At 40.4% G+C, this 13,801-nt stretch overlaps 1 protein-coding gene across 2 annotated transcripts in view; it reads right to left on the reverse strand.

Moving 5' to 3' along the window:
• The window catches only part of WDR35 (WD repeat domain 35), a 109,405-nt gene that overhangs the window by 76,225 nt on the left and 19,379 nt on the right, over nt 1-13,801 (reverse strand). For both annotated transcript variants that reach the window (XM_038751350.1, XM_038751349.1), the window contains exons 5-10: nt 12,032-12,160; nt 11,445-11,578; nt 8,375-8,540; nt 8,099-8,244; nt 3,675-3,800; nt 861-1,046 (exon numbers count right to left, since the gene is read on the reverse strand). In XM_038751350.1, the coding sequence (XP_038607278.1) occupies nt 861-1,046; nt 3,675-3,800; nt 8,099-8,244; nt 8,375-8,540; nt 11,445-11,578; nt 12,032-12,160 (887 nt within the window). The remainder of the gene's footprint in view (nt 1-860; nt 1,047-3,674; nt 3,801-8,098; nt 8,245-8,374; nt 8,541-11,444; nt 11,579-12,031; nt 12,161-13,801) is intronic.

The following is a 13,801-nucleotide window of genomic DNA, read 5'->3' on the forward strand; positions in this document are numbered from 1 at the left end:
GTATTTACTGAGCGCTTACTGTATGCAGAGCACTGTATTAAGTGCTTAGGAGATTACAGTATAACAATAAACAGATACATTCCTTGCCCACAACAGGCTTACAGGCTAGAGGACATATAGACATACAGTTGATATACGGTAAGTGAACACATCTTAAATAGGGGAAAAATAATATTATTTATGATGCTACTATTTTCTTTTGTATTCTTTAGTTTTGTCATTCTTCAAAAAGTGGTTTTTTTTTCATTTTTTTCCACATCAAGATACATATTATAAACTTGATTCATACATGATTTGGAGAGTGTGTAAACTCATCTATACGCAATTACATTAAGCAAAGGAGACAAATGCCACCATTCTGTTTCATTTTATTATACTTCTGTCTCCCAGGGATATATACATTCCATTCAAAATATTACCAAGGAATGATCTCCATTTAACCTATAAAAGGGGAACAAGAGACAATTTCTAACAAAATAAGATTTATCTATGATGCCCAAATCACTTTACCCAGATTAACTGGCCAAACTAGGCATGAAGCTATTTTTTTTTCCACATTGGTTTCATTGCGGGAAAAGATTCAGGTGGTCCAAGTGGATTTCAGAGGCAAAATATTGCAGGAGTAGATGAGATCTGTCACTGAGGAGATCATTAGGCACGGAACAACGAAACCCTAGAAATCAGGAAAATAATCTGGAGGATTCTGTTTGGCCAAATATATTTGGATTCAAAGCCCCGATCCAGTTGAACAGTGGAGATGGCACATTAGAGAAAATTTAAGCTATCAGGACTCATAGCATAACATCCAATTTAGAGTTCTCATTTAACATACAATATAGGGCTGAAGGCATGCTCCTTACCTGAGGTTGATTTTCATCAGCCTTGGTTGCCAAAATGCAAAAATCTCCACAGGTAGTAATGGAAATAAGACTCTTGACATACTTAACGTATTTCTCATTATTTTTTGTATCCCAAAAGACAACACAATACTCCGGTCGATCAGGTCTGGTATATGCATAAACTACTGTATTGGAGCAATAACCCCACTGCAAAATCAGAAAACATTTTTTTTTTTAGATTCAGGAACACTGAATAAAGAGAAATAACAAATTATAGGCTAAAGAATCCTGTTAAATGCACAATCAATCATACTTATTGAGTGCATCTTGTGTACAGAGTACTATACTAACTCCTTAGAAGATAATGTAACAAAGTTTGTAGAAATATTTCCTGCCCACATGGAGCTTACAGTCTACCCGCATTAGTAATAGTGATGGTATTTATTAAGTGTTTACTATGTGTAAAGCACTGTTCTAAGCACTGGGGGGGGGGGGGGGTTACAAGGTAATCAGGTTGTCCCACAGAGGGCTCACAGTCTTAATCCCCATTGTACAGATGAGGTAACTGAGGCATGGAAAATTTAAGTGACTTACCCAAAGTCACACAGCTGACCAGTGGCAGAACAGGAATTTGAACCCTTGACCTCTGACTCCAAAGCCCGTGCTCTTTCCACTGAGCCACGCTGCTTCTCTATTAGTAAAATGTCTGCCTTGTAGAAGTATTTTTAAACGTTGTGTTATTCCAGTACAGCGTAATAACATCTGCCCATCTCTTCAATGTGTCTGTAGGGCATCTGAATTGAGAATTGTACCTATCCCCACCACCGCATTTCCAGTTGCCTCTGTATATTCTTCTGCCACTTTAAGGGGTTTTTTTCCTCATTCCACTGCACATCACTTCAATCACTCCATGATATTCACTGAGTGCTTACTGTGTACACAGCTTAAGTGCTTGGGAGAGTAAAATACAGCAGAGTTGGTAGAAATGTTCCCTGCCCTTAACGAGCTCTCTACTTTTGAACAAAAGTTGATTATTTTTTTGCTGCAGTAGACAGGGTAAATAGAAAAAACAGGGTAAGAACAAGTTCAATCAATCAATCAATCGATCAATTGTATTTATTGAGCGCTTACTGTGTGCAGAGCACTGTACTAAGCACTTGGTAAGTACAAGTTGGCAACGTATAGAGACAGTCCCTACCCAACAGTGGGCTCACAGTCTAAAAGTTCAAATCATTCCAATTTCATCTTAGTGGAATCTAAATTAAGGAGGTTTCAATATGCCCACCTACTCTTCCAGAAAAAAATACTATGGTATGGTCCACCTGCCCTTACAAAGACTTCACGCTTTTTAATTAACTGAGTTTGTCAACAACATTTATTGAATACTCCATAGTGGTCAAACAATAGTATTTAAACTAATGCTTTTCACAATTTACCCTCCAAAGCATTAAGTTGGCTTGACTTTATATACCTTTGTATCTAACTGGGGTTACCAGGGAAAAAAGGACATTTGGTTTGCATAAGTTTATTGTTACAAAGTTTTGAGAGCTGAGTATCAGGAATCAGTCATTCAGAGGGTCAAATCAACTGATCAATGGCATTTATTGCAGACTTGCTGTGTGCAGAGCACTGTAATGAGTGTTTGGGAGACTACAATACAACAGAGTTGGTAGACACATTCCCTCCCCACAAGGAGTTCACAGTCTAGAGGGCCAACAAAACCGACATCCTATCCCTCTCTTGGGAAAGAGAGAAAAGAAGACACTGATAATCAAGGTAGGCAACCTTCTAGGGTGAAGGGGATGTCCATGAGAAGGTCAAAGAGCCGAAAAGGAGCTTTTATAAAAAAAACTAATTTTGCAAATCCCAAATTGTAGTCTATCCTGTATCCCCTCCTACTTAGATCGTGAACCATCCCCATGTGGGACAGGGACTGTGTCCAATCTGATTATTTTATACCTATTCAGTATTTAGACAGTCCTTGGCACATATTATTTACTTAATAGGAGGAGGAGAGGGGAAGGAAAGGGAGGAGGAGGAGGGGAAGAACTGGGAAAACAGATTAGAGTAACTAAGATTTTCCTACAAACCTAAATATTAGTATTGCTTGAAAGATACATTTTCCTTATGTGGTTGTCACTGAATTCATTCAGTAATATGACTAAAGGCATTTCAAGAAATGCATTAAGGATAGAAACACTCTCTGCCCAAGGATATTATGTATCAGTAAGAATAAATGTATCGATTCACTGAAAATCTGGGGGTTTCTGAGGGCTCCACTTACACTGAGATCCATGCACTGGCAAGATGTGGTTTAGCAAGGTCCCGCTCTATTTTATGAGCAACTAGAAGTTGCTTTCGCCTAGGATCTACAACAAGCTGGCAGTCCGATAGTTCCCTTTTGTTATGTTCAAAAACAAAGCAGTTATACAGATAAAGATAAAAGCAACTGTCTTTGGCCTAAATTATCTGCAGAATTACTCTTGTAATCAGGGCCAGCCTCAGACATCATGAGAAGACTTGTGCAGTTAAAAATTTTTAAGTGCCCAGCCCGAATGAGAAGCGGTGTCTGTATTAGCAGGATCTTGGAAGCTGGCCGGGGGTTCACCTGTTAAAATATTCTCGGTTTGGGGGTACCAATGAGGTCCACCTGATATGATTACATTACGCTGCACACGCACAACGTAAGGTAATGACATTATAAGTACAATCTGCATGCTCGAGCAGGGCAACGTGATTTTGTACGGAACAGGAGCGGGTAGCCGATTTTTACGGCCTTGAAGTTCCAAATGACTGAAGCCAGTACCAGTGATATTAAGTGCTTTTTGCATTTACCTTGTAATCTGGTCGAATATTTGCAAAATATATAAAAGAATCAACAGCCAGCCCAATCTTTAATCCTCCTCCTTCCCAAGACAGGGCTGACATCTGTTTTCCAGGAACCTTCAATGTTCGTAAATGCTGAAAGGAGATTAGAGCATCAGAGAGCATTCGATAATCATTTAGACTCAATCTAAACATGAAAATGAATCTATCACAATAATAATAATAACAATGGTATTTGTTAAGCACTTACTATGTTCCAGGCACTGTACTAAGTGCTGGAGCGAATTCAAGCAAATGGGCTTGGACAGACTCCCTGTCTCACACGCGCTCACAGTCTCAATCCCCATTTTACAGATCAAGTAACTGAGGCCCAGAGAAGCGAAGTGACTTGCCCAAGGTCACACGGCAGACAAGTGGTGAAGCCAGGATTAGAACCCATGACCTTCTGACTCCCAAGCCTGTGCGCCATTCTGCTTTTCTAAGACATCCTATTAACAGTTTGACTAATACTTGATTTTCAAAAAACTGAGTTTTGTGTCTTTATTACAAAAACCAAAAAAAATTGCAGTTATCAATTATAGACTGTCAATTTAAAAAGAACTTTATGTAATATTAAATATGACAGGGCTGAGGGAAATCAGAAAAGTGAAGATTAAGGATTAGGGAGCATGAAATAATTTGATTTTTACGGTATTTGTTAAGTGTTTACTATGTGCAGTGTACTGACATCCATGTCCCAAATGGGATTCACGGTCTTAATCCCCATTTGCAGATGAGGTGACTGAAGCACAAAGAAATTGAGTTGCCCAAATCACACAAAAAAAATCAACAGCCCAAATTAGAAACCAGGTCCTCTGACTGGAAGGCCCGAGCTCTATCCACTAGGCCACACTGCTTCTCAATTTGGTTGGGATTAGGAAATAAAGACACCCAAAATGTCTTTATCTCTAAAACAGAGAGACACTAGGAAAGGAGGAGGTGGCCAAGGCTGGTCACAGAAATGAATTAAAATCTGGAAGTCCAGCTACTTTAGAAGTTAGGTCAGACAGTGATTGTTCTTATTTTTCTTTTGCAATTTTTAAAATCTAGTAATGATATTAGTAATCACTGTGGCTTTTGTTAAGCACTGAACTAAGTTAAACACTAGCTTACGGTGTTTTGTGAAACTGTATGACAAGCAGCATGGCTTAGCGAAAAGAGCACGGGTTTGGGAATCAGAGGTCGTGGGTTCTAATCCCGGCTCTGCCACTTGTCAGCCGGGTGACTCTGGGCAAGTCACTTCACTTCTCTGAGCCTCAAATTACCTCACCTGTAAAATGGGGATTAAGACTGTGAGCCCCACCTGGGACAACCTGATAACCTTGTATCTCCCCCAGTGCTTAGAACAGTGCTTGGCACATAGTAAGCGCTTAACAAATACCATCATTATTATTATTACTAAGGGCTGGGGGAGAAGCAAGATAATCAGGTCCCAGAAGGGGCTCACAGTCTAAGTAGGAGGAAGAACAGGGATTAAATTCCCATTTTGCAGCTAAGGAAAGGGAGGCACAGAGAAATTAAGGGACTTGCCCAAGGTCACCCAGCAGCTACGTGGTGCAGGTAGGATTAGAACTCAGGTCCTCTGACAGCTAGGCCCATGCTTTTTCCACTAAGCCATGCTGAACCTAGAACATCATTTTGTGAGTCCAAGTCCCTAGGAAGACCAGGGTTCCATTAATGACACGTGGTCCTTTCATCATCATCATCATCATCAATCGTATTTATTGAGCGCTTACTATGTGCAGAGCACTGTACTAAGCGCTTGGGAAGTACAAATCGGCAACATATAGAGACAGTCCCTACCCAACAGTGGGCTCACAGTCTAAAAGGGGGAGACAGAGAACAAAACATACTAACAAAATAAAATAAATAGAATAGATATGTACAAGTAAAATAAATAGAGTAATAAATATGTACAAACATATATATACAGGTGCTGTGGGGAAGGGAAGGAGGTAGGATGGGGGGGATGGAGAGAGTAGAGGAAATTATTTGGGATGTAAAAATACATCAAAGTCATAACTAGCATCTCTTTGTCCCTGTTACATTCGTCGAACTACTTAGCTTGCTATTTTACACAGCTGAATTTCAGGAAATTGCCATTTGTATCTGTAAAGCATATCTTTATACTCTTCTTTAGAGGAAATCCTCTCGCGTAATCATCTGTGACATTATCGAATCCACTGTCATCTTTCTCAAGACATTTACAATCAATCTTTAATATCGCTGGCACGAAAACTTAAGGAGCAATGGCAATGGTATTTATTGAGTGCCAACTGGGTGCAATGCACTGTACTAAGAGCTTGGGAAAATAAAGCAGAAACACAAGAAACATTCCCTGCCCAGACTGAGCTCACGTTCTCCTGGAGGAGAGAGAAGAAAAAAATATTTACAAACAGAGTGATCAGAATAAAGAGAAGCAGCGCGGCTCAGTGGAAAGAGCCCAGGCTTGGGGGTCCGAGGTCATGGGTTCGAATCCCGGCTGAGTGACTTGGGGCAAATCACTTCTCTGGGCCTCAGTTACCTCATCTGTAAAATGGGGATTAAGACTGTGAGCCCCACGTGGGACAACCTGATCACCTTGTAACCTCCCCAGTGCTTAGAACAGTGCTTTGCACATAGTAAGCGCTTAACAAATACCATCATTATTGTTATTATTATTAATAGTTAATTGATAATGCAACTGATTATACAACATACACAAGTTCTGAGAAGAGGCATTAATAAATAAGTGCTACCGTTAGACTGGAAGGTCATTGTGGGCACAGAACGTGTCCATTCATTGTTCCATTGTACTCACCCAAGCGCTTAGTAGAGTGCTTAGCACACAGTAAACGCTCAATAAATTCATTCATTCATTCAATCGTGTTTACTGAGCGCTTACTGTGTGCAGAGCACTGTAGTAAGTGCTTGGGAAGTACAGGCTGGCAACATATAGAGACGGTCCCTACCCAACAATGGGCTCAGAATAATAGAATAATAATTATTAAATAATAATATTTAGTAACAATAAATACGACTGAATGAATGAATGAAAGCACTAGAGGTGGCTGTGGTTGATATGACTCATGATGTTGGAAGTGAATCGGGAAGGCGGGATTTTCGGAGGGCTTTGAACATAGAGGAAGCGAAATCTGTTAGATTTGGAGAGGGAGGATGTCCTAGGCTGGGGAAACATGAGTAGGACGACAGAGAAAGGGCAACTGTGAGCAAGGTAAACTCCAAAAATCAGCTTGGGAAGAAAGAGGAGCAGGAGTTGTAGAGTAGCAGCTGAAGGAAGCCATAGTAAGCGCTTAACAAATGCCATCATTATTATACATACAAAATATAGTCTGGTGGAGGGCCTTGAAGCTGAGCATGGATAGTCACTTGATGAAGAGGGAAAACAGGAAACCAGTGGAATGTTTGAGGCATCATCATCATCAATCGTATTTATTGAGCGCTTACTGTGTGCAGAGCACTGTACTAAGTGCTTGGGAAGTACAAGTTGGCAACATATAGAGACAGTCCCTACCCAACAGTGGGCTCACAGTCTAAAAGGCATGAATCGATGGATGCTGAACAACATTGAAGAAAATATCACATGCAGCAGCAGCACTTAGTCTAAATCGGGGCGGAGAGGAAAGACCAGAGGCAGAAAGACCAATGTGGAGGTAGCACTTTGGGGAGGGATCTGGGAAATGACGCACAGAAGAAACTTCAAAGATTTAACACTATGCAAGAATGTGACATGAAAAAGACAACGAGGGACAGGGGCTGACACCAAGGTTGTGGACGTCTGAGACAGAAACAGTCTTTTATGGATACTTCCAAAAATCATTTCAATTAATTATTCCTTCAAAAGCAAACCATTTAAGCACTGTAGGGGCATGTTACATATTTGAATTTGCCAAAGGTGAGGTGGACGTTAGGCAAAATTGACAAATTGCATCTAGAAGCTATGGAAAGAGGCCTTAACTATAGAAAAAGGCTGTCCATTTCCAAAATAGACAAAAAGCATTTTCGTTAACCAATCCACAAATCAAGATCTGTGTTTGTTTTTTTTTTACAAGGAGCATTCAGTTCAATAAAGGGAATACGCTTTCATGGACAGCGATCCTGCTATAGGTGAATTCCTCCAATATATTCTGGTAAGTGCCCACCAATCAGACTGTCTGTGGGAACCAAGCACAAGGGCAACTTGTAAAATAGTGCCTTTAACTGAAGGAATACAATTAAAGAAGGTCACCTAGAGAAGTTTAGCAAGCCGGAACAATTTGCAATTTAATGGGTTCGCACACTTGTCATGTACTCAAAAACTCTCAATTACCTCCAAAACGAAATGCCTTCTTTTCCCTTCACACTACAAATTGTAAAGCTTTAAGAGGAAAACCAAAAGCAAGACATATTTTTACCTCGCCAAACGGAGTATAGAACTGCACGGTATTGACATCTTTATCCTGGGTTTCTGCCTTCTGGGATCCCGCCACAGCCAAGACACTTCCACAGTGGTTCCACTGTATATGCACGACGTACATCCCGGTGTCAATCAAGATGGGATCTAAATAGGCGGTGGAAAGGAAAATCTCAGGGAAGTTGTAGTTCACGCTTCAAAATGTCTCTAGTGCTTTAGGCTACCAATAATTCCAAACTCCTATTTCTCCAGAGTCTAAAATGCAAGTTGTACTTACTTGGGTCATTCTCCTGTCTCATTATCTGACATCTTCCATTGTCAAAGCAAATAGCAAGGCAGGGACAATCCGGTTCCACGTAACCTTCTGTGCCGTGATACCAGTGTATTCCAGCAATACTGATCGCTCCAGTGACATTCACTAAGCAATTTAGCTTCATTCTCATCTAAAGAAATTGTTACATGAATTTTAGCAATGTCAAATCCTTACCTAACACACTTTTTTATCCCTATATTATAAATTCAGTTCACCTATCATCATCATCATCAATCGTATTTATTGAGCACTTACTATGTGCAGAGCACTGTACTAAGCACTTGGGAAGTACAAGCTATCAAAATTCTCTCACGAAAAATCCAAGCTTATATAAAGTGGCTACTCAAGCTCTTGACAATGTTTGGATCTGAAAGCTAGACGGTGAAAAAACAGGATAGAAAGAACGTCGATTCTTTTGAAATGTGGTGGAGACTTCTCACTGAGCCTTGTTCTCGCCTGCTCCGCTGTCTGTCCACCCCTGGCCCACATCGTACGTCTGACCTGGAATGCCCTCCCTCCTCAAATTCGTTCATTCAATCGTATTTATTGAGCGCTTACTGTGTGCAGAGCACTGTACTAAGCGCTTGGGAAGTACAAGTTGGCAACATATAGAGACGGGCCCTACCCAACAACGGGCTCACAGTCTAGAAGGGGGAGACAGACGACAAAACAAAACATGTGGACAGGTGTCAAGTCTTAAGAACAAACAGAATTAAAGCTACGTGCACATCATTAACAAAATAAATAGAATAGTAAATATGTACAAGTAAAATACATAGACTAATAAATCTGTACAAACTTATATACAGGTGCTGTGGGGAGGGGAAGGAGGTAGGGCGGGGGGGATGGGGAGGAGGAGAGGAAAAAGGGGGCTCAGTCTTGGAAGGCCTCCTGGAGGAGGTGAGCTCTCAGTAGGGCTTTGAGGGGGGGAAGAGGGCTAGCTTGGCGGGTGGGCAGAGGGAGGGCATTCCAGGCCAGGGGAGGACGGGGGCCGGTGGTCGACGGCGGGACAGGCGAGAACGAGGCACGTCGAAGAGGTTAGCGGCGGCAGAGTAGCGGAGGGTGCGCGCTGGGCTGGAGAAGGAGAGAAGGGGGGTGAGGTAGGAGGGGGCGAGGCGCTTAGTACAGTGCTCTGCACATAGTAAGCGCTCAATAAATACAATTGATGATGATGATGATGGAGAGCCTTGAAGCACAGAGTGAGGCGTTTTTGCTTGATGGTTGACAGGCCCTATATGGCATAGCACTAGCTTCATCAACATATGCAAACTCTCCTGCCACGATGAGGCGTCAATTCGTAGGAGAGTCTTCCCCTCTACCATCGCACAATACGGGAAAAATTAGGATCTACAGCAACCTGGTGTTTTTAGAGCTTAAAATCTCTACCAGTAGGATGCATCTGGAAACTCGGAGAATTTGTACAACGTAAAATCCGCCAAACAATCACACGTCCCCCCTTCAAAGACCTCCTGAAGGTTCACCTCCTCCAGGAGGCCTTCCCAGACTAAGCCCCCCTTTTCCTCAGCTCCCCCCACCTCGCCCCGACTCGCTCTTCGCTCTGCCCTCCCTCCCCAGAGCACTTGTGTATATATGCACCTATCTATAATTCTATTTATTTCTATTAATGTCTGTTTTACTTGTTCTGACGTGTACATATACCTCTAATTCTTTTTATTTATATTGATGCTATTGATGCCTGTTTACTTGTTTTGATGTCTGCCTCCCCCATTCTGGACTGTGAGCCCATTGTGAGCAGGGATTGTCTCTATCTATTGCCAAATTGTACTTTCCAAGCGCTTAGTCCAGTGCTCTGCACCCAGTAGGTGCTCAATAAATATGACTGAATGAATGAATGAACGAGAAGGCTTTTGCGAATACCAAGGAATGGCAGAAAAACCAACACATGGATTTTAGACCAAATTAAACCAAAGTGGTCTTTGGAAGGCCAAATAACTCGACTTAGATTAGCATATTTTGGACACATAATCAGAAGGACTAATTCTCTGGAGAAGACATGAATGCTAGACATGTGGAGAAGACGTGCTCTGCACATAGTAAGCGCTCAATAAATACGATTGATGATGTGGAAGGGGCAGACCAGCAGCTAGACAGATAGAGACCACATCGGCGATAACGGAAGAACCGTTAGAAAAGTTGCGGATTATGGCAGAGGACAGGACGTTCTGGAGAAAGTATATCCACGGAGTCGCTATGAATCGGAAACGACTCAACGGCACTTAATAAGAAATAATAACTAAAGCTCAACTATAGAATAGTATAAGAAAAGCAATGCATAGCTAAGTGATATAATTCCATAATCCAATAAACTAAAAACAAGTTTATGAACCGGCTCAAAAAGGTTTTCATCATCATTAATACTATTATCTTGCTAAAAGCATACCAGCACTGTAGATCATGCCACTTGATTTCATTCTATTTGTTCTATTGAACAAAACCTTCACCAAACTCTTCTTCTAGACTTAATTTTTCTTATCCTTTATATTAATGGGTTTATAACAAATTGTCTGGATGCGTCAAAACAAAAAAATACATTTTGTTCTCAATTATCCAAACAGGCCATATGGAAATTGGCCTCGTACCTGAATTATTCTTCTACTTGGCCAATGTAAATTCAGCAGTCCATATGGAAATTGGCCTCGTACCTGAATTATTCTTCTACTTGGCCACTGTAAATTCAGCTTTTGTATAAGTAGTTGTTGGAAATGCACATCAACATTCTTCTGCATTAGTGAGCTTTTGTATCAGCTGATAAAAAATGCTTGTAAAAATTTCACTGCATACCTCTTCTTTATTAAATATCCCACTTCTTCAGTGTTAAATATCCAGTATTCCGAATTAGCAACAACAATATGCTTTTTAATGGCCAGTCCTTTAAAACACCCCACTAACCCATTTTAAACAATAAGATTTTTAAATCAGATGAATAATTTTGACTAATTTTAGGTGAAGAATGAAAGGAAAAGCAGCATAAAATTCAGCTAAATCAAATACACCTACTCATCTGTAAACTTACAATAAAATTCCCTTGATTGTCATAGATGTGTATTTCTCCATTTGCCATCCCAAAGAGTAGGATTTTGCTGTCCGAAGACCATGCTACATGGCACAGTTGTATACCTTTCAAATCTTTTCCCCAAATGCGATTGCCTGAAACAAGTGAGTAGAAAATTTGATGTTATTTTTTTCAGTTACTACAAAGCAAAGAAAATCGGAAAGGCTATTTTCTAGAAAGCTGTTTTCTAGAAATTTTTCTATTTCTATTTTCTAGAAAGTTCAGTGACTTGGAGGTTACTTGACTTATATGTCAAATGTAAAACTGTAAAGATTAAAAAGGCTTGTAAAATTCATCTCTACCTACAATTGTGGGTGATTTCAAACAAATGGGTGGTTTTTCCACAAAGTTACCTTCACTGTCAAATATGCTTGGAATAAAAATGGGCCCTTTGGATTACATCACAACTACTTTAACAAGAAGCTGGGGAAACGAATTTCTCTTGAAAATGTATTATATTGACTGCTATTCATTTTTTCATCTGAATTTCAACACGTGATTAGAACAAAAAGGTAAAAACGTAAGGTAAATTAACTTGAATGCATTACCATCAACTGAACCAACAATCACAGCTCCATCTTCATACACAATGCAGATTTTCTGTCCATCAGCATTCCAGCTCATACTACGAACAACTGATTTATTTCTGTTGTTAATCATCTCCTCGTACCAAGAACCTGTTACCCCAAAATGAACCTCAGAGTCAAAATTATACATTCAAATCTGCTTAGGAAATAGTAGACACGCCTCAAAATGCATTTAGCTGTTGCCAGGAAGTTTTTCCAGATGACTAAAGTATTGTCCACACAAGTCCAATTATTAGCCATTAATATATTGTCTTCAGACCGTACACAACTAAAATAAAAAATTAAACAATTAAAGTTAACTTGACCTTTAGCTCTTTAAAGGATTTAAATAGAAAATAGTTGACCAATAGTAATGATAATGGCATTTATTAAGAACTTACTATGTGCAAAGCACTGTTCTAAGCGCTGGGGAGGTTACAAGGCAATGTAGTTATCCCACTGGGGGCTCACAGTCTTAATCCCCATTTTACAGATGAGGTAACTGAGGCACAGAGAAGTTAAGCAACTGGCCCAAAGCCACACAGCCGACAATTGGCAGAGCTGGGATTTGAACCCACGATCTCTGACTCCAAAGCCCGGGCTCTTTCCACTGAGCCATGCTGTGTCTCTAATCAAACAGTATTATTACCTTCCTTTCCTTCACACTGAAAGTATACAGTCTAGTTTGCCGGTGCAAGGCTAGAAAAATCGATATTCTAAATGTAATCCCTTTCCCCTCGTTCAATACCCAAGTAAAGCAAATGGAAACAAGAAAAAGAAATGATAATTGTTTAATAATTAAAAGTGGAATTAGACCACAATCAATATTTATTGAGGTCATAAATATAAAACAAATATCGTTTCTTAAACAATCCAGCTGTGATGAATCCCTTCACGGGAACAGAATATGCAGTAAGCAAAAGCCCATCATACCCCTACCTAGTCGAGGACTACAAGGAAGCAGGCTATAACAAGGAGACATTAAGAATGTGATCACATTAAGAGAGGACTGATTTCTGATGTAGTCCAGAGTCGCTGCCAAAAGATTCCTGTCTCGAGGGAAAATTTTGAAATGTAATCAAGGAATCGTTTCAGAGCTTTCAAATGTATAAGTATTAGGAAATACAACAGAACCACTTCAGAACAGAAAATCGAGAAGATCCAAATTCTACGACAGAAAGGATGGGCCTTCTAGCCCCACTGTAATTGGGACTTCATTTAGCTGGGATCTCGGGCGGGTCAGGGTGAGAAGCAAAGGGAATGGAAACACCTAATTCTTCTCCAGCCCCTTTTCCTGCTTTCCCTTTCTCTTCTTTTTCCACGCTCACACCACTCCTATATCCTCCTCCCACTCCACCTCCATTCTAGGAAGGAGAATGGAGAATTTTCATCTGGGGAAAAGCTCCAGGGTGACTGAGATTCACCCTCCCACCCTATATGGAGCTCTGCTCCTTCCTCCCATCTATTTACTGCTTGGTCTGAAGAGTTTTTGTAATCGTGCAAATATAAATGTTATACAGCTGAAGAAAATGGCACTCTGTCCTATGGCAACTTGTCAGACTTTTATAGTGTGCCCTGTTATACAATAATAATTATGGTATTTGTTAAGCACTTACTATGTGCCAAGCACTGTTCTGAGCACTGAAAACATACTCTTGCTTTAAGAAAGCATGTCCAACTAGCATTCCTGATCTGACTGTCCTTTAATGAGGGATCTAGCAATACAGATGAGATGAATAGGTGAGATGAAAG

This window comes from Tachyglossus aculeatus, chromosome 9 (assembly GCF_015852505.1).
Source record: "Tachyglossus aculeatus isolate mTacAcu1 chromosome 9, mTacAcu1.pri, whole genome shotgun sequence".
Taxonomy (NCBI): domain Eukaryota; kingdom Metazoa; phylum Chordata; class Mammalia; order Monotremata; family Tachyglossidae; genus Tachyglossus; species Tachyglossus aculeatus.